The following is a 27,293-nucleotide window of genomic DNA, read 5'->3' on the forward strand; positions in this document are numbered from 1 at the left end:
AAGACCACCCCCCACGCCAATGCCGTTATATGAAAAAAATAACAGGGTAGTAACCTATCGCTTAACCAACATCGTTTTATATGGCTGGATAATTATTTTTAATAGCTTGCCTTTGTCATACCCACGAGTAAACTCCTGTTAAAACATGCTCAGATTACTCGTGGGAATGATTAATGCTGCAGAACCCAGGAATGTGTTTTGGTAAAAGTCAAGATAACTACCCCTTAACATCAGGCCTGCATTTAAATGAATATGGCATGAAAGACTCATTGCAAAACTGAGGTGAAATGGAGAAAGGGGTTTTTGGGGGGAGGTGGAGAGAGAGAGATGGGAGAAGGAGGAGAGTGGTTGAAGTCATGACTCACAAAAGTAAGATGGTTGAGTTTTTGGTAGTCACAATCCCAGAGAATTACTTTGAGTTCAGGTAAACACCCTGACCCCCAACCATCTTCAGTTGCTTCAACTTCTTTCCCTGGGGCACAAGATCATTACCCTCCAATATGAACAAGCTTTTGGAAGGTTTGGGCAAGGAGTTAGTGGTTGTACTGCTGCATGGGATAGAGAATATTTTAAGTCATTCCATATGGAAGATCCTCAATGCTTCAGTTCACATTTAGTGACTGCACGGTGAAGCACAAACTGATTTAAATGGTAAATAAGTTACATTGTTTAAAAAGCCTTTATTGGCAATTCGTATTAAGCCTCTTAGAAAAATAGAAAATCTCAGTCTAGATGTTTTTCTAAAGTTGGTGAAAAGTTTAAGCTAACATCATTATGTATTGCATGAATTGTTCCTATAGCAAGCTGGGTTCTGGACCAGTACACTCTTCTTCCCTCCCCCAACTAACCACACATACACCAATCTTAAAACTTTAATTTTAAATCAACAGGTTGAAACGCTGCATGTACTAACTTGTCATTTTAAAAAACCCACAAGTTACAAGACTTTTTTTTTGCAATGTGCTTTATTGAGAATAGTACAATTTGAGGATGAATCTTCCACTCACGCAGCATGGACAGGATCACAATCCATAGGTTCCCTGTGTATTGACAACTATGCCTGTGTGTTTTCATAGAGACGATCAATCTTACTGTCGAAGTACTTGGCAAGTTCTGATCTTTTGGCCTTCAGTGTTGGGGTTAGGAGTCCATTTTCAATACTGAACATCTCCGTGTGTAGATACAGGTCTTTTACCTAAATATTTGGAGAAGATTTGATGCTGAAAGTTTCAGACCAGTAGTTTTGCTTTTGCTACTAACAAATGTCAATGGGCATCCAATAGTTCTCTCACATTCTGGAGCCTTGAGTAGTTGAGAAAAAAATATTTTTGTTTTGTATAGCAGACACTAATTTCCCCAATATCTGACTAGGAAATGGCCAAGAGGTTAACGATAAATCTACAGTGCAGTGCAACATTCTTACTATTCACTAAATGAATATGGTAGTTTATATCCCAATCTGTGGTGTAAAGTGTTCACTATCTTCCAAAGTTTGTGGGAATCAGGAGTTATCCTACAGCAGTGATGCTAAACTGGCTGGTATCTAGCAAAAATCTTCAGGGATCCAAATTGTTTACCGTGCATGTTAAGCAATGTATTTTAATGCAAGATATACAGCCAAGTAACATTTCCACAACTTACCTAGGAAAGATGCTACATTAATGGCTCAATACTGGAACTAAGGTTCTGTATTTATTATGATGCAACAGTCCAAAATTTCACCACAGCCAAAAATAAAGGACTGTGCCCAGTGCATGCAAGGTGTACAATAGTAACATTTTTCTTGGCCAAAAATCGAAATACATGGATGGATGCTGTGATTATAAGTGTGGGGAAGTTATTGGAATCTATAATACAGAGCAATTGAGCAGAAGATAAACTGGAGCTGATTGGGGAGAGAATCGTACATAATGGGTATTAATTTGGAAGAAGTGGGTTAGTGCTGATCCTTCAACTATTCATTTATATTTATTAATGACTTCATAACAAGAGTAGCAAGAATTGGTATAGTAAGTAGTGTAAATGGGAGCATAAAATTATAAAGAAACAATGAGTGGGTAAAACTAAGAAGGATTTCAATGTAAGTGTGAACTTATCCATTTTGGTCCGAGAGAATATATCTGAGTATTTAAATAAATAAATAAATAAATAAATAATGAAGCGGTTAGGAACAGTGGCAATCCTAAGCGATTCCATACACAGTCAAAAAATCAAAAATTGAAAAGACTAATGGAATGCTAATCCTTTATAAATAGTTGTTTGGTAGTATTGCTGAAAAAAAGACATGCTATCAAGGCTTTATCTTGCACTCATCAGGATAGCTCGCAAGAAATTACCAACCAATGGCATCATAATTTATACAGTGTATGAAGAGAGTGAAAGTTAATTGGCAAGTAGACTCTGATTGGTAGAAGTGTTGCCATGGAGGAGGCAGTATGGAACAGTTAACTGCCCAGCTTTGTTCCAATTCAAACCAGGCAGGTTGACTGGTTGGTCAAGGCATTGGCATGGGGAATGAATCAGGGAATGACTGTTCCCTATGCTTTTGTTTAGTTGAAAAAGTTGCAGTGTGTACATGTTCCTTCTGTCTGCAAAGACAGGGCCCCATGTGTGAATATACGTCACTTCAAGCATATGCAAGTGAGCCACAGAGCCTGACTGGCATTCTTAAATTGGTTTTCAGTGTAATTCTTAGCACACAGGATTGTTTAGGTGTGATTCTGCAATTGGAGAACACCTGTTAATGTTGAACACTATGTTTTGAGTTTTCTCCCACAAAAAGCAGTAGATGCTAGCTCAATTAATAAATTTTAAATCCAAAATTGATAGGTTTATGTTAGATCATGGTATAAGGATTGGAGCAAAAACAGATGGATGGAGTTAAGGTAAACATCAGCCATGATCTAATTCAATGGTGGAAAATGCTCAAGGGGCTGACTGTCCTAATCCTGTTCTTATGAAAGCTGAATTTACAGAGACAAACTATTAGTTTGAAAGCATTTAAATTAGGTCAAATAGTTAACTAAGATGTCCCGAGAGCAGTACAGGACCCTGCTGAAAGAAGCACTCAAATTTAGGTAGTGTGCTGATTACCAACCAGCTCTTTCTGCCCATATTCACACTTCATCCATCATTTTTAATGAGTGCTTTGTTGAATACAATAGATTGTGGGTAGTGCCAGCTGCCTTTGTCCATTTGCAATAGTCAAGACCAGATCCCTTCAATTCAAATAAGGCAGCCATTTAACATGGATGTCACTGCCAATCAAATGGCGAGTGAGGCAAAGGAAAGCACCACATACTTGAGTGCTGCCAGGTGATAAATTGTCAGAGCCTTTGAAGAAAAATGCAATGCATCAGGCCCTGGGATTACAGTGGTGAGACTTTTTGGGGGAGATTTGTAGTTCAGGAAATGTGTATTTTGGGAAAGTAGACCAGGATTTAACTAGCCAAAGGAGAGTACTGGACATGTATTTATAATGTAGTGACTGGTTCAAAACCGATGGTTACAGAATTTGTTCCAGCAAGGCTATATTGTTTATTAAAAACAGTCGCAGGTTTGTTAGAGTTTTATATTTGTCCGTCTCTCAATTTAAATCACAGACAGGAAAGAAAGGTCATGATCTAGTTTAAACGTTGCACGTTTTTAAAAAAAGCCAGTAATAATTCAGTGACAAAAATGGAGATGTGATTGAATCAGAAGGGGAGTTATTGTAGTGTGGCTCAAATAGTTCAGTGACATTTATAGCGCTGTGTTTTCGTGAAGTAGCTATTTTGGACCTTAACAATGTACCTGTTCAAATGATTTTAGTCCAGCTTCTTTTCCCAGTTTAACCATGTCTTCTAGAATAACCTTCTTTACTTCCTAAAAATGGATGGAAAGACAGAAGAAAACCATTACAAACTTTGATATTTCTTTGTACATTGACACACTTAGAAGTGACTTAAATATATTGGAACAAGCTAGGTAGTTCAATTCTTATTTCAAATTGCAATGGGCTCTGGATTCTTTCATGGGGACAGAATTTAGGTTTAATTAACTAAGGGCCATTTCAAAGCAGAACCCACGGTTTACTCAGTGTCCTGCATATGACTTAGAAAGCTTAGCTGGCTCAAATTTTTAAAAGTAACAAGACAATTTTGGTCTATTAACCCCAAGGGTTCACCTTTAAACATTAACAAAATCTTATTGTGAACACTTATCTACTTCAAGCTTATGAGCCACTCTCCTGCAATCCCCCAAATCCATTGATGAGATTATTCTTCGTACAAGGGAATAGGAGTACGTGCAATTGCAGACCTTCTGCATTTGAAACAATAACTATTACTCCAGTGATATGCTGAATATTAGGACTTCATAAGTTAAATCCACTATCAATTGTTTCAAACCTAGAAAAACCACATATGAGAGGGTTGCAAGATCCATTACAAGTTTGCGTGCTAGTTTAAAATCTTGAGCAGCCACAATAAGAAACTAAAAAAAATTCATACTGGATTCTTGCATAGTTCTTGGTAGGAGCCTTGGAATCCTTTACTTGCAGCAAATCCTGGAAGTACCTCTGGGTCAGGCACCACAATGGCTACTAAATGAGACTGAAAGGGGAGAAAAGGGTATAAAATAGTTAATTCAGTCAAAGCGAAAATAAACCCTTTTCACAACTCATACAACAACCTACTGTTAAATACCAAAATAGTTCACCTAGACAAATTCTAAATTGAAATTAATCAGCAAGTTAAATCATTGGCTAGATAGATATTTTTTGTTTAATTGAATATATGCAAAGATGCATTATCCAAAATAGCTATGGGACTCAAATGTACAAAAGAGGTGTAAAATTATCTAAATACCTTCAAGCTGTCTCCATGCACAAAAATTTGGGCTACAGCAGCGCTCCGAATATATATATTCTCAATTCTCTCTGGTGCAATATATTCTCCCTGAGCTAGTTTAAATATATTCTTCTTCCTGTCAATGATTTTCAGTGTTCCATTCTGAAAAGGCAAACATGAGATTGCTTTGAAAACTTAATAAGTAATATGTGAGAAAAAACCCAGATTCTCTAAACATTAAAAACAGAAATGCGAACAGTCAGAAATTAGCTATTACTCATTAGGAGCAAACCCTTTTCATTTGTTAACAATTAAATCACCTTTGCTCATTATTTCCCATCTAATCTTCTCACATTCATTAGTCCTTAACCAGTCTGGACAGGTGCATTGCAGCTAAAAACACTGGTTCAGTTAATTGTCCAAGCATAAACAAGCCTCTTAAATAAAATTAATAAGCCATTGATTAATCAAATTGAGAACAACAAGCTTCTTCCTCTGCATTAGGACTTAATTAGCTCCAGCACAGCAATTGTTCTCAAATTCAGTTGTGATAATTGCAGACAAATTCCAATTTTGGAATTTAAGTCCAATCTCTTTCCAAAGACGACTTCGTGGAGCTGCACCACTCTGTAAACTTTAACTGCAAAAGGACATGTTGGTGGTTTCATTATTGGTGGGTCTTCATTCATGTGGTTGGTATTTAGGCTACACTTCAGGAAAGTTAGTCTTTCAGTAATCCTGCACTATACTATTTTTGACAAAGTAGCATTTAAGCCCACAGCAAATAAAAAATTGAATTATCATAGCAACATGACAAGATAGCATTCATAAAGCAGTCTTCCTGAAGTAATTGAGGCTGAAAAATTTACAGTTTGGACTGTAAATTTTTTTTACAGTTAAAGGTGGAGCAGAAATGATAAAAGGCTAAACAGGTACTTAAGTTATGTTGAACCAATGATCTGTTATAACATCCTTATTGCATTGTACTATAACCAATAATTTTCAAAGTAAATGGAAATAGGTCAAAGTGTACAGTAGTGCAACTCCAATGGTTTTTGGAAATTGGCATATGACCTTTTGGGGCACGGCACACAAATAGTCAAACAAACATTGATTAGGTTACAATGACATCCAATTAGTAACCTTGTTTTATAAAGTTATATGGAAAGAAACTTACAGACAGCCATTTTCCAATGTCCCCTGTATGAAGCCATCCATCAGGGTCTATAGCTTCAGCTGTTCTTTCTGGGTCTTTCAAGTAACCTTTGAACACGTTTGAGCCTTTAATGCAGACCTAGAAAAGGCCACAAAGCATAAGCAAATGTCTGTATTGCAGCATAAAAGTATGGTACAATAAATTCTTCATTACCTCTCCTTCTCCATTAGCAGCAGAGTAATTCATGTCCTCAACATCAACTAATTTCACAATATTGCAGGGAATTGGTGCACCAACATGGCCTAGAAGGAAAAGTAGGTGAGAAAGCTTGGGTCAGTACTCTAGACAGGCAATTTCATGAACATACCTCCTCAAAGATGCACAGGGAAAACAGGTCAGAGGCCCACCTGGTGGGTTTGCTTTTGGATCTGTCAATATTCACTATACAGTAGTCCTGAAAGCACAAGATTACCAGGGAAGGTCTTCCAATTGCTTGCCCACGGGAATGGAATATAAGCAAATGGTACCCATTGGTATACTAGAATCCTTCTGTAGCAGTGTGCATAGCAGGATGTTGAATATTTGTATACAATAATTAAGGTCTATAAAGTTGATATATGTAGTCTCAAAACTTATAGAGGAAACTGAAAATAATCATAATATCCCTCTCTGAAGTCTACCAAAAGATAGGCAACAAGTTGGTAATTTTAAATTGCAAGCTAGGCTTTCTTAAAAAAGAAATTGGTGTAACATTTGTCAATTTCTCCATCGAGAAAGTGAGAGGGCTTGGAGCAACAGCTAGCTGCTTTGTTTTTGAACCAGATTGTGGTGCACTCAGTTCTAATTCTACCCATCTCAATTTCCATCTCCTATAATGGTTCCTCTTCCTATGCCTTAATCACCTCTGTTGTCCTTGGATTCCATCCTTGGTTTCTTTTTCTCTCCTCCAGGGTGCTCCATAGCAAATTTAGCTACAGCGTGGAGTCAGCTTTCATATGTATGGTGTCAATACCTAGCTTTCTTTTGCATGACCACACAGGATTCCATCACTGCTGTCAGGCTATGTGTCTGACATCACATTCTGAGTAAGTCATAATCTTATTACAACTCAAACTTTGGAAAATTCAAAGTCATAATTTGCTGCCACCAGAAATTTCACTCCTAGCTTTTGACCCTGTTTACCTTCCCAAATCACTGCTCAACCATAACTAATATGCAGTCTCATTGCATAGGCTGAGCATCACCTCTCAAGACACTTCTTCCTACCTCCCCCGGACCATGGCTCCACCACCGAACATCAAGCCATTGCCTCTAGGACTGTCATTGACCTCATTTTCTCTCGAGATCTTTCCGCTACAGTCTCCAACCTCTCTGTTCCCCAAACTGAACAGCCTGCTTCTACCTCCTTCCCAAAATCCACAAACAGGAATGTCCTGGTAGAGCCAACCTTTCAGCCTGTCCCTGCCTCACTGAAATAATTTCTTCCTATCTTTACTATTTTCTCTTCCTCTGTCCAATCTCTTCCCACCTACATTTGTGATTCTTCTGATGCTTTGTCATTTCAACAATTTCCAGTTTCTTGGCCCTAACCGCCTTCTCTTCACTATGGATGTCCAATCCCTCTATACATGCATTCCCAACTAGGATGGTCTGAGGGCCCCCTGCCTCTTCCTTAAATGGAGGCCTGAACAATCCCCATCCACCACCACCCTCCTCTACCTGGCTGAACTTGTTCATTGAACTTTAACTTGTGCCTCTTCCTCCAAATAAAAAGGTGTAGCTATGGGAACCCACATGGGCCCTAGTTATGCTGATCTTTTTGTGGGGTTTGAGGAACATTCCTTGTTCCAGTCTTATTCAGAGGCCCCCCCTCCCACAACTCTTTTTCTGGTACATTGATGACAGTATAGTGTTGCTTCATGCTCTCCAATTTCCACTGCTCTGTCACTTTCACATGGTCCATCTCTGACACTTTCCTTCTCTTCCTTGATTTCTCTGTCTCCAGTTCTGGTGATAGGCTGTCTACCAATATTTGTTACAAGCCCACCGACTCCCATAGCTACCTTGACTAAACATCCTCACATCCTGCTTCCTGTAAGGACACCATTCTATTCTTCCAGTTTTGCTGTCTCCATTGCATCTGTTGCAATGATTCTACCTTCCACAACAGCGCTCCTGACATGTCTTCCTTTTTCCTCAGCCGAGGATTCCTCCCCACTGTGGTTGGCAGAACCCTCAACTGTTTTCAACCCATTTCGCACACTTCTGCCTTCACCTTCTCCTCTCTTCCAGAACCATGATAGCATTCCCCTTTGCCTCACTTTCCACCCACTAGCCTCCATATTCAAAGGATCATTCACTGCCATTTCTGCCAACTCCAGCATGATGCCACCAAACATATCTTTCTATCAGCTCTTCTGTCAGCATTCCAAAGAGACCATTCCCTCAGTGACACCTCTCCAGTCCACTCCTCTATCACCCCCAACAGCTCATCCCCTTCCCACAGCACCTTCCCACCTGCCCATTACCTCCTCACCATCCAAGGCACCAAAAATTCCTCCCAGGTGAAACAGTGATTTTCTTGCACTACTTTCAATTTGGTTTACTGTATTTGCTACTCACAATGTGGTGTCTACATTGGGGAGACGAAACGCAGACTGGGTGAACGCTTTGTGGAACACCTTCGCTCAGTCGATAAGTATGACCCCAACCTTCCTGCCGCTTGCCATTTCAATTCACCATCTTGCTCTCAAGCTCACATTTCTGTCCTTGGCCTGCTACAATGTTCCAGTGAAGCCCAACGCAAAGTGGAGGAGCAGCACCTCATCTTCCGATTAGGTACTTTACAGGCTTCTGGACTCAACATGGAGTTCAACAACTTCAGACCATGAACTCCATCCTCCATTTTTAATTCCCCCTGTTCCACCCCCATCTCTACTTCAGTCCTCAATTGCCACCCAAACCATCATCCAAGCTTGAAATTATCACCAAATTGGATTCCTCCCCCACCCTCTTTCCTTCCCCAGTGGCCAATTAATGTTTCCCTAGCTCCACTTTACATTAACGGCAACTCACCCAGGATACCAACACTTGCATCTTACACAAAAATCCCACTTACTGCAAACAGTAATCAATAATAGATCAATTGTTACTTTTAAAACTGAGTGATAGATTTTTGTTAGCTAAACGTGGCAAAGCTAGTTCTATGGAATTAGGTCACAGATCAGCCTTGATCTCTTTGAATGGCAGCACAGGCTTAAGGGGTTGAATGGCCTACCCTTCCTATGTTCCCTGGGCCTCAGTTTCCTCAAATCCCAAACGTACCTTCACAGCCTCCTCCAGCCCCATGTCCTTATCGACATTCAAAGCTTTCACAACTCTGGTCCATTGAGAGCCAGTTTCCTTAGGATGGTTTCCATTACATTAAAACTATATAGAATGCATGTCAGTTAAGCTTAAAACAGTTGACTGATTAAGGGTTTGATTATTCATAGCCCAATTCTAAACTCAGCACTACCAAACAGATAATATCGATTTAGACGAGGATTTGAAAGTGAAATTTCAATTGATTATTAGGTTCTTTGAGGGGAGACTGGGAGGGAGAGGGGCTGTCTGAAAAGTGGATTACCTGCAGTAGAATCTCCAACCATTGAGATGGTGCATCCAGCAGTGCATTCAGTTTGTCCATATGCTTCAAAAATCTAGACACGAAAAAAAAAATACTGAATCCCAGCTTACCTGGTGTCTTGAAGTAATACAAATTAGTTTACCATTATTTGGAAAAGCATCTCAGAATTATGCACTCATGACAATTACTCTTCATTACATTTTTAGACCTTTTTTTCCACCTCAAGCATTTCCACAAATACAATTTGAACTCATTTTCTAAAAGGGAAACCTACAATTATTAAAACAGTTTACAATGCAGAATTAAAATCTGAAGTGAATGTAGATGAATAAGAAAGCACAAATCAGCCTGGAATCTATACTTACTTGACAACCCAGTGCTGCTCGAAGGAATGTGAGAACAGAAGGGGAGATGGGAGCTGCTCCTGTTACCACTACACGGACACGTCCTCCCATTGTAGCCTTCGGTACACAGCATGATTAAAAAGAAATATTTTAAATTCTTATCAAAAATAGACAGAATGAATTCTGAGTATTAATCTAAGACATACAACGTATTGGCAATAAGTTCTTAGTAATGGTACTTTGCTCATGTACAGTTTAATATATTATATACATATATAAAAACATTTTGCATTTATTTGGCACCTTTAAATAGAGTCAGAGCCATTATGGCACAGGAGGTGACCCATTGAGTCCATGTTGGCTCTCTATAGAGTTCCATTACTCTACTCTATCCCCATGGCCCTGGAAGTTTATTTCCCATAAGTGCCCAACTAATTTCCTTTTGAAATCATTGATTATCTCTGCTTCCACCACCTTCATAAGCAGCAAGATCCTGGTCATTACCACCCACTGCATAAAAAGTCAATGGTTATGGAGGGAGGCAGGAAAACAGAGTTAAGGCCACAATCAGATCAGCCATGATGTTATTGAATGGTGGAGTAGGCTTGAGGGGCCTAATGGCCTACTCCTGTTCTTATGATCCTAAAAGTTCTTCCTCTCAGACCCCACCCCTCATCCTGCATCCCTTGTCCAAAATCTTATTTGTACCCCCTAGACCTTGTACCATTGCTAATGGGAACAGCTTTCCTTGTCTGCCTTATATAAAATCTGCACTTGTCTTATAAACTGCTATCAAACCTCCCCTCAATCTCCTTTGCTCCAAAGAGAACAATCCCAGCTCCTCCAATCTAACCTTGTAGCTAAAATTCCTCATCCCTGGAACCATTCTGGTAAATCTCCTCTGCACTCTTTCAAGGATCCTCACATCTTTCCCAAGTATGGTGACCAAAACTAGAGGCAATATTCTAGCGGAGCATAACCAGAGCTTTATACAAGGTTCGAAATAACCTCACTGTTTTTATACTCAATACCTCCATTATGAAGACAAAATTCCATATACTTTATTAATTATTGTCTCATTATGCCCTGTCACCTTAGAAGATCTATGCATATGATGCTGCCTCCCTACCCCCAAGTCACTCTGTCCCTACATACACTTTAGAACTATATCATTAAGTATATATTGCTTCTCCCTTCTGCTGCTTGGCAGTACGGAATGGAATATTGCTGAAAAAGTGAGACATGTTGCTGAAGCTTTTGTCTTGCACTCATCGGGGCAAAAGCAAGAATGCCAAATTTCAAACTAACAATCTCACCAATTAATAAAAAATCAATTTATAAGAAAGGGTGCTGATTGTTTGGCAAGTCAATACCAATTGGCCAAGGTATTGACATGGAAGAAGCAACTGGGAACTATAGGTTCCCCAAGTTCCTAGGTGATTCTAAAAATATGCAAGGTTTCAACATATTCATTTTTGTTGCAGAGAATGGGTCTCTGCGAATGAATGGATGTTGCTTCTAGCAAGTGTGAATGATCCATGTTATGAACCCGGCTGTTTACCTTACATTGATCTTTAGTGTAACTATTAGTGCACTCAGGCTTTGGCAACATGTCTCTCTTTTCAGTGATATCCTCTCAACCCTTTTGCCACCTCACTTCTCGATATTAAATTCCATCTGCCACTTGTCTGCCCATTCTGCTAGCCCATGTCCTGACGCAGTCCATTTATTATCCTGTCTGCCACACTTCAAGATTGGCATCATTGGCAAATTTTACTTTGCATTATATGTCCAAGTCATTTATACATATTAAAAGAGCAGTGGCCCTAGCAATGACCCTTGGGAAACACCACTGTCTACCATGCTTCTGTATAAAGAGCAACCATTTAGCACAACTCACTGTTTTTGTCCTCAAGTTAATTTTTTATCCAGGCTGACACTGACCCTCCTATTCCATGAGCCTCAATATTGTTAACTAGCCAATGTAATAACGTATCCCAGTGTTTTACAGGAGCATGAGACAAAATTTGGCACTGAGCCACATGTTTGAACAAAACTTCAGTCACTGCAACCTCAAAAATTGGAATTATCCTGAGACTTCATTAACCAAGCACTGCTTAATGATATTCCACATACTATGGGTACTAGTTGGAAGTCCAGCTGCTGCCAAGTGGTTTGCAGGCAAGTTCTAAAATACATTCAGAGTAAATAACCACTACTTATTATTTTATATAATAGCAACGAGCTGTAACTTAACAACAAATGCATTTTATTCCAACTGACTGCTAGATTTTACCTGCTTAATCATGTTGTAGAGACAATTCACAATTGAAAAACTCAAATTTTCCAAATTGTAGACATTTTTATGAAATGGTAAATACATAATGTGCTTGATCTACCAGACTGTTCCAAGGGAAAGGCCACTAAGTGCTAATTTTATGTGTATTAAGTAGTTAATATGAAGAAAGTTGAAAATAATTGCTCTCTCATGCACAGTTTATGATTTTCAGTTATAGAGCAGAATTTGCAAAGATCAGATTTAAAATATTACTATCCCAATGCTTACTTAGATGATGCTAGGAGAAAGAGCTTTAAGGTATAGAAATGTCAATAAACATTTTGTACACACATTACTAAATAATTCAGATATTTGTGCTTGATGCTCGATCAGTACAACTAAGACCCTAACTAGGAACCACTGATATAAAGTACCTTTCCTTCAAGCAGACAATAAAGCTCATTGGTCAGGTCATTTTATAACATGAAACAGAGTATAAATTACCTGAACTTTGTTGAAAATCAGTTTGTCCCAGAGACTGTCATTTCTAATAATTCCTCTGGATACTTCAGCTTCTTTATTGCTAATAGCAAAATTCAACAGCCATTTCTTGAGTGGAGTTTGTGCCCCACTTTGCACCTGTGAATAATTAGACATATTAACTAAGAATTCAGTCCCTTGAGTTCTGTAATTGATACCTCAAAATTATTCCATTGTGTCCTGTTATGATCCCAGCTGATGTTACTATTGGACAAGTCAGATCCCAATGGGGATCCTGGCTTGATAGATCCTAACTTTTATTTTTTGTTTAGAAACGTGGAGGGCAGCTACCACACTCCAAGATCGAGTGACAGAGCCACCAAAAGCAGATGCTATGGATCTCTCATCAATTCCCCCAGACATTCATCACACCGTGAGACAACTCGTCTCATGAAACTCCGTCTTTCTCCCAAGGGTCTCCAATCTCAACACTCGAAGAACTCACTTTGGAATCTTCTCCCAAACAACGCTTTCGCTTGGTCATCTTCAACAAGGATCTACCTCCAGGGTTTCAACCTCTCCTTCTGATGTTCCTTTCCTCTGGATTGTCGCGTGCATTCAAGATTCGCCTTCCACGCACTCGCTCTCTGTCAGATATTCAGCTGTGCCAACAGAACACCACTGCTTCACAAACCTTTGGTGATCTCCTTGGATCTTCTGGCTTCTTGCAAGCTCAATTCCGTTACCTGCGGCTGTCTCTCTTCAACTTGGAGCCTTTTTCCTCTGTTCCTTACTTTAACTTCACTGAACAGGATCTTGTTTCAGATTCCTGTCCTTTGACTTACTTAAAAGGTCTTCTTGAGACCTTTCTCTTTTCCTTTCAGGACCTGCTCCCTGCAGTTCCCTCTCCCAGTAGACTGCTGAGAACATGGTATCTCCCTTGAGCTCAGAACTCACTTGACATTCACTTTTATTTTAACTTTAGAGCAACTCATCTAAGATTCTTCGACTTCTTTTCCTCAATAATCTGCTAGTATGTGCAGTTAGAAAGAGACGTAATTGTTCCCTAGAGCATAATCACCAACTGAACTCAAACTGCTTTCTGTTTCTGTCTCTGTGCACTTCCTATTGCTAGGCAACAGCACAGTTTTGCCTACTTTGTTTTAACTTCCCTAAACCACTTCAAGGGTCCTAAAACCTCATTAAAAAGCAGGTATACAAACAAACCCACAGATTTGCAGGTAGCATTCTAAAGTGACAAAACCACAGGTTTCCCCTTTCTTAACACATATTACAAGTTATTACAAGAAGTTACAACATATAAATTAAACTTAATGCTACAGCTTATTCTAACACACACAAATAAACATAACTTACTTAAAACTATCTCTAGTTCCTAATAATACATCTTTACTTTGTTTCTGAATGAAGTGACAATATGGTGAAAAAAGGTTAAAGAGCATGAAAAATCAATATTGTTGCTACAACAGTAGGTGACAGCACATATTATTACACAGATGTAAGGAAGTGCAGTGCAGTCAAGTTGATGAAGTAGGTTTCGGGTTTAATGTGTTTAAAATCATGCAATCATTGGAAGGCACAGGTTAGATACAGGTTAGAAAAAGGGGAAGCTGTAAGCCCTCATGCACCTCATTTAGGTCAGCTTAGTAGCAAACAGGCGGGGAGAAAGGGGGCAAAAAAAGTGTTCAGGCATCCATTAATTGTTCAATTATGGCAAATCGCCAAGAGAATATTGAGAAGAATAACTGCACTGAAAACAAATTAACTCCACTTCTTTAATACTAGTTTCAACAAAAGGAACAAACCTTGTCGTAGATTCGGTTCAGTAGTCTAGGCACAACTGGAAAGACAGTGGGCTGGAGCATCTTCATATCATCTACCAACAACCGAATATCACCTTGGAAAAATCCCACTCTGGAACCACTACAGTACAGTGCTGTCTGAAACAGTACAATTATAGCCATTTAATAAATCAGTCATTCTCAACATGATCCTGTGATCAATCATCATGTTTTACTTTCAACCATTGACAAAAAGGACATTTATAAGTGGAATCCACTGAATAATTGGATTACTTAATTATCAAGTTGAAACCAGTTGAGATTCTCAAGTTACTCTTTGTATTCCAAAAACAATGCATGCCTAAACACAGAGACTTCCATTTTGTAAAACTAGGAGCCAAAATATTCTCAAAGTCTAAGTCGTTGTTCTTGCCCAAAATTAGTCCCCCTGAATTAATTATATCTCAAACCTGCGGCTTTACACTGCCAGTCTATACATGCCAAAAAGAAGTTGCAAAAAAATGAACACAGTTACCTGCACCACTCTTTCAAACATATGTGCCAGGGGAAGATAGGAGATAGAAATATCATCAGTTCTGGGGATAAATGTGGACTGTTAAGATAAGAGACAGGAGGTCATTAGATTATTGTAATACAATGATTCATCACAGTTCAAGGCATATTAGGCAAGTGATTATTTAAAAAAAACAATTCTACTTTTGAGACTTAATGCAAAATGATCTAACTTTTAGTACTGGAGTTAATGCTATCTCAATCTTTGACCCAAACCAGTCTGTAGTATTGTAAAGAAATCAGCTCAATTTCAGGCATGTCCAGCATAGACTCGATGGGCCAAATGGCCTCCTGTACCATAATGACTGTATGACTATACCAAAATACTGCAGATGCTGGATATCTGAACTATTAACAGGTAATGATAGAAATGCTGAGAAGGTCTGGCAGAGAGGGTAGAGGGAGGTGTGATGATTAGAAAAATCCTATTGTCCCCAGACCGTGACTTCACCAAACATCAAGCCATCATTTCCAAGCCTATCACTGACTTCATCTCCTCTGGTGATCTTCCAACCTTGGCCTCCAAACTTATAGGCCCCCAACTCCACACAGCCCTCTTCGACCTCCTTTCCAAAGATCTGGTATGCCCCTAAAACCCACTGTTTCAATTGTTCCTACCCCACAGAATTGATTTCTTCCTATCTTTACTAGTTTTTCCTCCCCTTATCCAGTTTATTCCCAGTTACATCCACGACTTTTCCAAAACCAACACCTCCACCACCCTTCACCCACCACCGGCTATTTAAGGTTTTCCAGTTTCCTAACCATCTCCTTTCACCCTGGGCATTCAATCCTGCTACACCTCCAGGCCCATCAGTGTGGTCTAAGGGGTCTCATCCTGAACAGGCAAATTTCATCAACCTTGCTTCCAATTTCCACTCTTCTCTTCACATGGTCCATCTCCAACTCTTCTCTTTCTAGACCTCCATTTCTGGGGGTAGGCTATTTGCCAAAATCTATTAGAAGCCCACTGACTCCTATAGCTACTTTGATTACGCTCCCTCTGACCCCACTTTCTGTAAGGACTCTATTCCTTTCTCCTAGCTTCTCAGATTCAGTTGCATCTGTTTGGACGATGCAACGTTCCATCTTAGTGCTTCCAATTGGTCATCCTTTTCTCTCAACCAAGGATTCTCCTCCACCATGGCTGACTCCCTATTGTGTCCATTATATTTCTGTTCTGACCCTTTCCCTCCTTTCCAGAATCACAGTGGGGCTTCCCTTTGTCCTCATCTTCCATCCCACCAGCCTCCGCATTCAATGGATCATCCTCTGCCCTTTCTGCCACTTCCAGCATGATGCCACCACCAAATATAGCTTTCCCTCCCCTTCAGCATTCCAAAGGGAATATTCCTTGCAGAATACCCTGGGCTGCTCCAAAATCACCCCAAAATCCGGCCCCTTCCCATGCAAATGAAGAAGATGCCTTTTCACGCCCCCCCCTTACTATTGCCCTCCTTCCAGGTGAACCAGTCATTTACTTGTGCTGCTTTCAATGCTCACAATGCAGTCTCCTCTACCTTAGCAAGACCAAGTGGAGATTTGGTGACCATTTTGAAGAACACCTCCATTCGGTCTGCAAATGAAACCCTGAGCTCCTGGTTGCCTGCAATTTTAATTCTCTGTCCCGCTCCCACCTCCCTGCACAATTGCAATGTTGAATGGACAGCTCTTCATCTTTTGATCAGATACTTTACAGCCTTCTGGACTCTTTACAATTTTAGTTTGTAACATCTGCCCCCATTTTTTTTAAGATGGCAGCCATTGGTGTTAATTCTACAATAGCCATTTCCGTCTCCTCTAGGCCCAACTTTTGTTTCTTTACTTGTCCTATTAACACCTTCCTTTTTGTCTTGCACTATCATCTCTTTTGTCATTTAAATCTCCCCTGCCTCTCATCTATCAGAGACCTTGTCTTTTGTTCTGCCACCATTCCGCCCAATATACCCTCTAATTTCTTTTTTTGGAGTGCGCAGCCTCTTTATATTTTTTGGGTGGCCATGCACGTGCTGTAACTGGGGTTGACTTGTGCATGAACAGTGCAGGAACTTTTGGGTTGTTTTGCAGCCATGTGGCTTGAAGGAGCATTGCCCCCAACTCTATAATTGCTGAAAATCTTAACGTCACTAACTTCTTCCCGTTCAGACGCAAAGTCTTCAACTTGAAACATAACTGTTTCTTTCTGCACAGATGCTGCCTGATCTGCTGCATATTTCTGCTATTTTCTGTTTTAATATCCAATAGATCTTTTGTCAATTCACTAGTGAATCTGAAATTGGAACAAATATTTTGCCATCTTTCCAAACGTATATATAAAAAAAGACTAAATTAACTGGGAAAAATCTAGGTCCTTGGAATTATGATATCAGTTTCTCCATTATATCATACACCCCTCAAAACACAAAATTTATAACGAATTTGGAAAATAAGCTGTCCATCTCATATTCCAATATTTCTCGACTTTTAACCTCAGCTGTTTTCCTCCCCTGCCGGGTCTTCTTTCAGAGCCGCCTGATGAGGTGGCTGCTTGAACATGGAAATGATGCCCGCCCTCTCCACCTGCCTGAAAAATCAACCTCTCAATATTTTCCATCATGTTTGATCCATGACCTCAGTAATCCTCAGCATAGGTTTTGTTTTTTGCTTTCCATAGTGCTCAACTGGATGGTCAATGCCTTCCCCATTTCCTTTTCTGAAGGTGCACGTAGAGCTGACTGTTCAGCTGAGAAGCAAAAGGGTCATTGACCTGAAACGTTAACCTGCTGAATATTTCCAGCATTTGTTTTTAAAGCAAGAGTGGGGACTGGATAAACAAGTACCTCAGAAAGAGATTGAAAGAGCAAAGGCAGATGTAAATGCAAAAAATTATTAGGAGACGAGCTGAGAGTAACATGAAGCAAACCATATTTTTTGTTTAAAACATGATCATGATACACCAAGAACAATCTACACTGCAAAAACATCTTTCATTACTGAAGGAGCTCAGCTTTTACAGGGATCCCAGATTTATCTAATTTGTATATACAAACCTCAATTATTTTGAAGAAAGCTGCTGAATTGGACAGAACATTCCCATGGGTCAACATAGCTCCTTTAGGGTTACCTAATTCATACAAAGAAAAATTGCAGCTACTCATTATCCAAGGTTTCCTTCTTCAAAATCAAAACAATCTCATTTCTGCTCCTCTCCATGCTCAAAAATAAGTAAGACAGCCAATATAGCTAAACATCTTTGATGGATAGTCAGTCTTATTTCCACAGTACATTGGAGAACAATTTAAGATTTAAAACAAGCAAATATGAAAATGGAGGCTGACAGTCATGTTAAGCCCCATGAAGGCTTATATTGTATTTTTGACTCAATTAGAATCACATATGTGGACAAACTCAGATGCCCATTATAGAATTATAGAGGATTCATGGGTGAAGATTTATGGGGGAACATTTTCCCCCCCATTGGGGCGGGTTGGGGGTTGGGGGGGAGGGGGGAGGGGGTAGTGCGGGAGCGGGCGCCGGTGACCAGCCTTCCGATCGGCGCCCCCAGTCAGGGGCGGGGGGGGGGGGGGGGCGCTGCCATTTTACGTGGGCGGGCCAGTTAAGGCCGGGAGTGCGCTGTTTCGTGCATGAGCACAAAAGAGCACACAGATCTCTTTGAGGCAAAGTGCTGCCTCAAGGTAATAAAAAAATTTCCCTGACATGTCCCCTCATGTGACACTGTCACATGAGTTGGGATATGTCCTTAACTTTTATTTAAACATTTGATAAACATTTAAAAGCCCTCATGAAACCTCATCCTGCCCGTGGATGAGGTTTCATGATTTTTCCGAAGTCCACCTGGGCTCCCGGCCTGCCCGCTAACCTTAAGGTTGGACGGGCAGGTCCAGCAATCAAACTAATTAGTTTTTTAATGGCCTTAATAGGCCGTTGACAGTTTGGCAGGCGCACAGCCGATTCAGTTGCATGCCCGCCGACTGAAAGTCTAAATGATGCCGGGTGACATCGAGATGCACGCCCAACGTATCCCCACATCATTTGACCCCGCCCCTGCTCGCCGACTGGAAAAACCTGCCCATGGAGTGTACAAAAATGCTCATTTTAAGTATAATCAAGATCGGAGTTGATGGTGTTTACTGGAATACATTAGTTATCAGACAGCTTCTATATAACTACAACAAACAAGAATTTTTACTGAGGAATTGAAAACAAGGTTGATCATTCAGCCCATAGGACAGCTCTCTATTGAGTTTTAGTAGTTCTGGATAAACAAATTTCAATTTCTTAATCAGGTTTAATTGTCAACCTAAAATTTCTAGATATAGGCAGCATTGTAAGGTTGTTTGGTGTCTCACTAAAAAGTCTGGAGGTTTGTGTGGTTGAACATAAACCATATATTGGTAACCCATAACTATATATATCTCCAAGGTACTGCCCTGCATAGATGCTGTCTACATGCTGGGTCCTTCCAGACTTTACTACACACAGCCTACCATCATGTGACCCTGTACATCATACTGTGGGCAGTACTGTTCTCCAGTCCCATATTAACCCTTGCTATGCGAAAACACCCTTATATTACAGGCAGCCCTTTTGCAATGTATTTGAATGAATTTAGGAAACTGTTTAGCCTTACATACAATACATGAGCATTACACCGACTTATGGATAAAGCAACACTTGATAGCCCAGGTTTAAGTTTTAAGGATTTAAAAAAAAATAAATCCTCCTGAAGGAGTTGCTTTTTTTGATAAATATCAGTGCTGGGAATACTGCAGTTGGCAATCCAGTACAAAAAGCATAATTAGATACAACAATCAGATATGCTTTTATGTAATGAGTTGCACTCTTTTTGGTGAGATGAAAGAACATATATCCTTGATGGCTCACTGAATAAAACATTACTTGGTGTAGTACTAAGCCACACAGGTCAAGGATCAGAGTGGATTCCAGCAACATACCAAGTCATAAATGCTTTATTGACATCACTGTTCCAAGATAAACAAAAAAAAATTGGCTGGTATTCTTTTCTGATGGGCTGCATGTAGCCCTATCTGAATTCCAAGTGCACCAGTATTTTTCTCTTCCTTCTTACTCATTCCCCACCTCCATATAAAATACAGTTTTCAAAGGAAAACATCAAGATCCATTGCTCTTGGATTTCCAGCGTAGACCTTCAAACAAAAATGGTCATTTATCGATTTGAACTGTCTTGGCTGGATTCAAACCAAAGTCTTTGGGATCCAAGAGTAGTACCTGTATGCGAATTAGTCATTCTATTCCCCGCACAATGGGTGGCTAGTTACTTATTGTAAACACCAGTTAAAGATGACACATGCTTTTTAGCATGGAAACCGCATTAGGAGAAAAGTTTCAAACCTAAACAAGACTTGAAATACCTGTTGTCCCACTTGTAAAGCATATAAGACTCATGTCTTCAGGTTTTGGTGGCTATAAAACAAGTTAAATCTCATTTTAAAATAGATACAACTTACTGGCTATATCCTATACAAATGAATGCCAGTTTAAAATTTCTGTTCAGTGAGCATCGGTGATTTAGATATATGGCTAGGAGTAGCGAAACAAAGTTGCAGGCATTGGTAAACAATTCATGAGTGAAAAGAAGTTCCAAGAGCATATTGACAATATATCTTGGAATGCACAAAAATGGTAGATTGAACTTAATCTTAGTAAACATGAAGTAGAAGATAATTATATGTGCCAGTAAGATGGGTGATGTTAGAAAACAAAGCATTAAATCACCACCTTAGTGGATAATACTCTTTAAAAAATTCTAATTTGAATCCTGGGCTTTGGTCTAGAGGCACAGAATGTCAAAATAGAGAGGCAATGAAGAGCCCCTATAAAATCTTAGGAAATATTCATTTGTAGTGCTCTCTGTTTTGATGCTCCATAAAAATGTTGAGGCAATAGAGTGTATATAATAGATTTACTAGGATACTGCCTGGTGTGAGGCAATACAAAGATTGAAAATTTGGGGTTATTTTTATTTGAAAAGGAAAGATTAAAGGGTGATTTGATAGATTATGAAGGAATGGGACAGAGTGGATAGAAACAGACTATTTTTGATGGTTGAGTGGTACAGAATAAAAGTGAACCAAATAAAATTAAATGCAAGAGCTTTAGGATGGAGTAGGAGAAACCACTCTACATACAATCAACATTTCAGAATAGATTAGACAGAGTTGAAGGAAAGGGGAATAAAGGGGATGTGAAACATGACTTTTGCCAATGAAGATAAACAACAACACAAATTGGCCGGGCCAAACAAATCATTTCTGGATTGCAATTTCTATGTAACTCTGCACTTCCTAGACTGAGCTGGTTCATCTTACATTTCCAAGTCAGACTACAATTTTAGCAATCTAGTAATCAATTCTTTGATGTGACAGTAAATCTTCTGGTAAACCAAGGGGCGGAGAGAGGAACAAAGGGATGTGTGAAACTGATGACTCCTATCATTTCCTATTAAATTTAGTGAATATACTTACAATTGGTTTTCTTAGATTCTCTCTTCCAAGATCCTGGAAAAAAACACATTCATAATTAATATTAATGGAGTTCTTTTGATATTGCTCAGTGAGTCAGAACATTGAAGTACACACATATAAATGAATTAAGGGTGCAATATAGATAATGGTAAAAAGTTTGCTTAAGAGTCAACTTAAATAGAGGATAGATTGGTGTTACGGACACAAAGTGTGGTGCACACTAAACACTAGGTTCTTGATAGTCATTTCAAATAAAGGGGACATTTAAAAATTTAACCATTTAGTAATCAAACTTCTATTTACTGCTGAAGCTTAAGTTGGCAGCAAGTGATAAGTGCAATTATAATTCAACACAGACACCAACTGCTGTTGGCAACATCGTCCAGTGGACCTCTGTTGTCATGGCCAAATTAACTCCGCAGTGGGTACTTCAGTTTTTTTCCATAACTTAGAACTACGAGAAACGTATATGAACTGAACCATCCCAACAGTCAAGTACTACCATGGAGGATGCTGGAATATAGTATACACATCTGTGGAGTTTTATAAATATTCAGGTTATACTGAATGAAAAATCAAGTGTGAACAGCAGCACTTATAATGGATTCTGGGGTAATTCAATTCAATTCTATTGTCCATACAGATATTCATTTTGGGTACATTGCTCATTCATTAAAAAATTATATATAAATAACATTAAAAAAAGAAAATTACCCTCAGATGTCCAACTTTAATTAAAATATATTTTTATAAAACTATTCCAATGCACTGAAATAATCAGTCAGTGAGTCTTCATCCATTCAAACTCCTGTTAAAAGTTCTTACAGAGAAGGGCACAAATGAGTTCAAGAACCGACTTGTCCTGCATCTGAAGGATTGTAGCCTTTTCCCTGAATGCATCCAAATATAATACCGAGACAAGGGATGATTTTCATTGTTCATGCCATCCTTTACTTATGTCAAAATTCTTCCAGAGCAGAAAGATCTGCTCAACAAATACGCTTCTTGCCTGGTTCAATAATCTCTGTACCTTAAAGGGCCCAATTTTCTATGGCAACAGTACCAGGAGGGACACCCAAAAAGGTGAACTACAGCTTTAAAGAGTTTCATGATTGTGGGATCTTCTTGAAAGGATTTAAATTTTCCTGAGGTAGTATAATCATGTATGTGCTTTGGCTATCACGTCTGTACTCTGTTCCCTCAAATTCAACTTAGTATCTACTTCGAAATAATTAATAACTACAAGTATCTAATTAGCAATGTCCACATTGTGAATCTTAATGGGAACAATATCATTAACTGGCTTTTTCCCCAAAAAGTCTACATCTAGCTCTTTTGGTTTAAGAAAATTGTCATTGCATCATTTTACGAACTTCTCCACTAAGTTCCTGTAGTTTACTTCATTATTCCTTATGAGATCCAAAGTGCCATATTGTCAGCACGCTTCAGGATTGTTACGTTGTTGTGCTCTGATCGACAATCATTCATGTAAAGGTTGAAAAGCAAAGGTGAAAGTACACAGTCCTGAAGAGATCCGGTATTCATTAACATGGGCTCAGGGTAAACCTTGGAGACTAACACTCATTGGTCCTGTTGTGAAAGAAATCACTGATCCAAAGTAGGAGAATAGGATCAAGGTCAACATCAAGGTTTTTTTCAATTTCTCAATAAGCTCGAATGGTTGCATTGTATTAAAACCCGGAGAGAAAATCAACAAAGATAGCATGAGCATATTTGCCTAATCTATCCGTGTGCTGTTGGATCAATGAAATTAGTGCAATGAAATTCTATGCAAATCTTCTCAATCTTCAAACTGGGATTGTCCCAGCAGTGTCACAAGAAATACATACATTTTCAGTTGACGGGTGCACAATGATAGATATGGATATAATTATACCCTTCACTAAAGGCTCAATCAATGGTGTTAACTGGCATTGTCAAGGACTAGGATGTAGTAGTGTCTGAAAACAGATTTTACATAATACTAAAGCTACCTCTAGAATATTGTGTGGATGAAGGCCTCTGCACTCTCCAAAATGAAACTATATCAGAGTCCAGAAGAAAAGGCAGTTGTGTTGAAGATTGGGACAACACTCACATTGGACAGTCCAGAGTGAGAGAGGGAGAGTCTTGCAGAAGTTGGCAGGTTTAAAACAATCACAAGCTAGTAGGTAGTGCACAACAACAAGCTCACTGGCATCTACAAAATGGACAATATGGCCTCCTTTGGTGTTCTAATTTCTACAATTCTAGAATTATCTATATTGACAGAGCAATGACTCAGCATACCCTGCAATAGTCAGGGAAAGGGAAGAGAAAAGTTGTCAAAAAGGAAGGTAATAATCAGAGCACAGAAACCTATATTACCCCAAATGAAGGAGATATTTACACCCTTAATTCTGAAGCACATTAATGTGTCATTTGTAACTTTTAGTGGATAAGCAAGAATGCATCTAGCTCATTTAGTGCAACATTAGAATTAAAACTTCTTGTGCATTAATATCCCATATTTTTGGTAAATGAATTGCTTATATATGGAATCAGAGAAAGCTCCAAATTTTAACTGTAGCTTCTTCCAGCAATGTAGCACATTAAAAACTGTATTAGTAAAGCCCCAAAAGCAAAAGCTTAGCTCAATATGATTCTATGTCAAATAAATCCAGTAAGCTCATAGCCTGATTAAGAAGATCCTTGCTGGTTAGGAAATGAAGATTTAACTCCATAGCACATCAAGTATCAAAATTAAACAAGGGCGGACTTGAAGAAATCTTCACTATGCCTTTAAGTTTAGATGTTGAATTTATTTTTACAATTAGTGAAATGTTACACTTTTATGGAAACTCATCCATCATTTGGATTCTGTTCATCTAATTACAACAGTGGAATAGTGTGCACCAGGGTAAAGAAGTGTAATCCTGTGATTTTAAGTGCAATTTCAGTATTTTGAATATTTTATTAGCTATATTGGTGTGTACCTTTTATCTGGTTTGATTAATAACAAAACACCAAATCTGAACAAGTTCCTCAACTATGAACTTTCAATGTTGGTAAGGACCTTATCCATCGATTCAGTTAAAGCACTTGACTGATAAAATCTCTGCTTCGTAGTTATATGAAGAACAAACAGCCATTCTGTCCTGCCATCTTACCTCAACTTCTTTCATTGAGAGAACATCGACTCTACATTTTGTCCCACGTTCTTTTAAAGCATTATCAAATGGATCCATCAGAATAATAGTTGTTAGGTTTGGAGTAAGGTCCTTTTCACAATTTTCCAGCAAAGTATTAGCTTTGTTTGGCTTGTCACATATCGCAGTGGAAATTTCAGCTACAAGAGGAATGTTAAAATTAATAAACTTGTTTCATGACAATATGTTCCACTTACAAAAAGCTTGCCAATGATTGTATCAATACCATTATGGGACTGCACAATTCAAATTTCATGGAATGAAACAATTCAAATTTCAAACAGTGATTTAATCGCACATGTTAAATGAAAATTGAGATAGTGCTAAATTTTTAAGTAACCTGTGTCATTTAAGCTCTCCACAATTACTTACCTCCACCCTTCATCTGATTAGTCGATTGACATTAAAGCCATAAATTTAATCAAGTCTTATCACAAAGGGTCAAGTCTGTTCTAATCTTCTTACCAATAACTGGATAAACTGCAATATACTTTGTACCATTTAAATCCTTAGACCATCTTATCAAAATGACAAAAAAGTTATTTCCAAGAAACTACAAATATGTTCTCGATCTCAATCTCAATTTAATTAGTCCATAGCCTGACACTATGGGCCGGATTCTGCAGACTTTTAAAAAATCCCGAGCAGGACCTAAATGCAGAAGTCCCACTGCCATTTCGAACAGGTTTAATTTTTGCTGGTAGGGGAAAAGGGGGTGTGTCATGATTCACATTGGAGGGTAACCCAAACTGAACAGGGCCATTTGAACTTAGTGCCAAGTTCAAAAGATCCCATTTAGGCTGTTGCTAGGGCTTCAATTCCTTTTGGAATCGATGGAGTAGATGTAAATGCTTTTGAAGGGTGGATAAGATCACATGATCTGAAGTTTTTTTTTAAAAGTGCCCTGCTCTTTAAACATTAAAACAAAACAAGCAGAAGTTGTCAGAGTTTTAAAAATCCTCTGCTGGACTGCTTTGATTGACAGACCATCCAGTTTAGATTAGGAAAAAATTGGCATCTGTTTGTGTGATTTCCATGGAGCACTTTGTTAACATTTCTCCAAGGACTATTATGAACACTTGGCTGATTTTCAAAACTATAATTACCTCAGCAGAGGGTTCTGAGTTCACAGTTTGATTGACAGTTTAAAGAGGCTTTTAAAGAGGCTATTAAAGGTTTCGATGTGGGATTTGAATATAAATTTTGTTTGTTTCTTTTGAGAGATTAAACATTTGAGATTTAAAAGCTTTGAATGGATTTCATCAATGGGAGTTTTTTCCACTATCAAATGTGTAGAAGTGAGAGCTGTATTAAATTTTTAGAAGTTTATATTTTCATCTCCACATGGTTCCCGTGGTCTGCCTATGGTGGATACTGAGTGAGTGCTATGGAGGTGGCAAGAGGATGGGTGGGGGCATGAGTTAGCATGGAGAGAATGAGGGACCATGAAAGGTGCTGGGAAGGGGTGTTGAGGCGGTGTGAGGGGAAACGGATAGAGGGCCTAACAGTTTGTAAAATAACTGGGATGAAGTTCCAGAGAACAGAGGGTGGGCTTCTAAACAGCCCACCTCAGCACTTGCCCACCTGTGGCCACCTATGGACTGCTTCCAGGGTTAGCGGTCATGACTCTATACTGCCCCTGCAGGCCGAAAAGCACACATATTAGGACACTTTTTAAATAGAGGCAGTTCTAGTGAGTTGTGAAATTTCCCAGCTCAAGCTACCCTCCTCAGTAGTGAAAATCCAGCCCTATGTGGGAGACTGTCAATCTGGACCTCCTGCTGGTAGCCACGTTTACTGTGGGTTGGAGAATCAGCTCTATTCTCCAACCAACGCTCACTTAAGGAATGGTTTCCTTGCAGTGGGATCACAGAATTGTTCCTGACATTACAAACTGAAGGAATAGTCTGTCTGCAGGTGGATGCCATGCTGGAGACATGAAATATTTTGTACATTGAAAACTATAGTATTAGCTACCCACTCTCTCCTTCCTTCAGTTTGCCAATAGAGGTGCCTTATCTGTTGCCCTCTTTTTGTTAAGTCTACAAAATATTTCCACCTCTTAGCCCATGAGGTTAGTCATACCAGCCTCACTTTTTAAAAATTCATTCAGAGGATTTGAACTTCACTGGCTGGGCCAGCACTTATTGCTACCTTAGTAGAATTCAGCTATTACAGGCACTTGAACCAGAATATTTTGTGTGTGTAGTTGGTTTACCCACAGCCACCAGACTAGGGTGTGAAACCATTATTTGCACACTCTATTGTATAAAAATAACCTTTCTTCCCAGGTAAAAATACATGGGAAAAAGAGAAAACCCACATACATGATAGCCTGCCATTGCAGATCCCCGGAAAAACAAATGTTTATTTTAGTACAATTGAATTATTTAACACACTGTCACTGAGGGATGCAGAAGCAGGTGACTGCACCTTGTGAGTCAGTAGTGAGCTGCAGAATGATCCAGCAAAACAACTTACATAGAAGGCTAATTCCCACTTTAAATGA

At 39.1% G+C, this 27,293-nt stretch overlaps 1 protein-coding gene across 5 annotated transcripts in view; it reads right to left on the reverse strand.

The window, feature by feature from the left end:
• Positions 1 to 946: 946 nt before the first annotated feature.
• acsl5 (acyl-CoA synthetase long chain family member 5) overlaps positions 947 to 27,293 on the reverse strand; it is a 58,232-nt gene continuing 31,885 nt past the window's right edge. For all 5 annotated transcript variants that reach the window (XM_078564752.1, XM_078564749.1, XM_078564748.1 and 2 more), the window contains 15 exons: positions 24,746 to 24,924; positions 21,597 to 21,629; positions 20,484 to 20,535; positions 18,120 to 18,193; positions 15,053 to 15,130; positions 14,542 to 14,676; positions 12,740 to 12,874; positions 9,979 to 10,074; positions 9,614 to 9,686; positions 6,199 to 6,287; positions 6,007 to 6,123; positions 4,848 to 4,991; positions 4,491 to 4,592; positions 3,793 to 3,864; positions 947 to 1,195 (listed from right to left, as the gene is read on the reverse strand). In XM_078564752.1, the coding sequence (XP_078420878.1) occupies positions 1,055 to 1,195; positions 3,793 to 3,864; positions 4,491 to 4,592; positions 4,848 to 4,991; positions 6,007 to 6,123; positions 6,199 to 6,287; positions 9,614 to 9,686; positions 9,979 to 10,074; positions 12,740 to 12,874; positions 14,542 to 14,676; positions 15,053 to 15,130; positions 18,120 to 18,193; positions 20,484 to 20,535; positions 21,597 to 21,629; positions 24,746 to 24,924 (1,520 nt within the window). In that variant the 3' untranslated portion in view covers positions 947 to 1,054. The remainder of the gene's footprint in view (positions 1,196 to 3,792; positions 3,865 to 4,490; positions 4,593 to 4,847; positions 4,992 to 6,006; positions 6,124 to 6,198; positions 6,288 to 9,613; positions 9,687 to 9,978; positions 10,075 to 12,739; positions 12,875 to 14,541; positions 14,677 to 15,052; positions 15,131 to 18,119; positions 18,194 to 20,483; positions 20,536 to 21,596; positions 21,630 to 24,745; positions 24,925 to 27,293) is intronic.

This window comes from Cetorhinus maximus, chromosome 20 (assembly GCF_964194155.1).
Source record: "Cetorhinus maximus chromosome 20, sCetMax3.hap1.1, whole genome shotgun sequence".
Classification (NCBI taxonomy): Eukaryota; Metazoa; Chordata; class Chondrichthyes; order Lamniformes; family Cetorhinidae; genus Cetorhinus; species Cetorhinus maximus.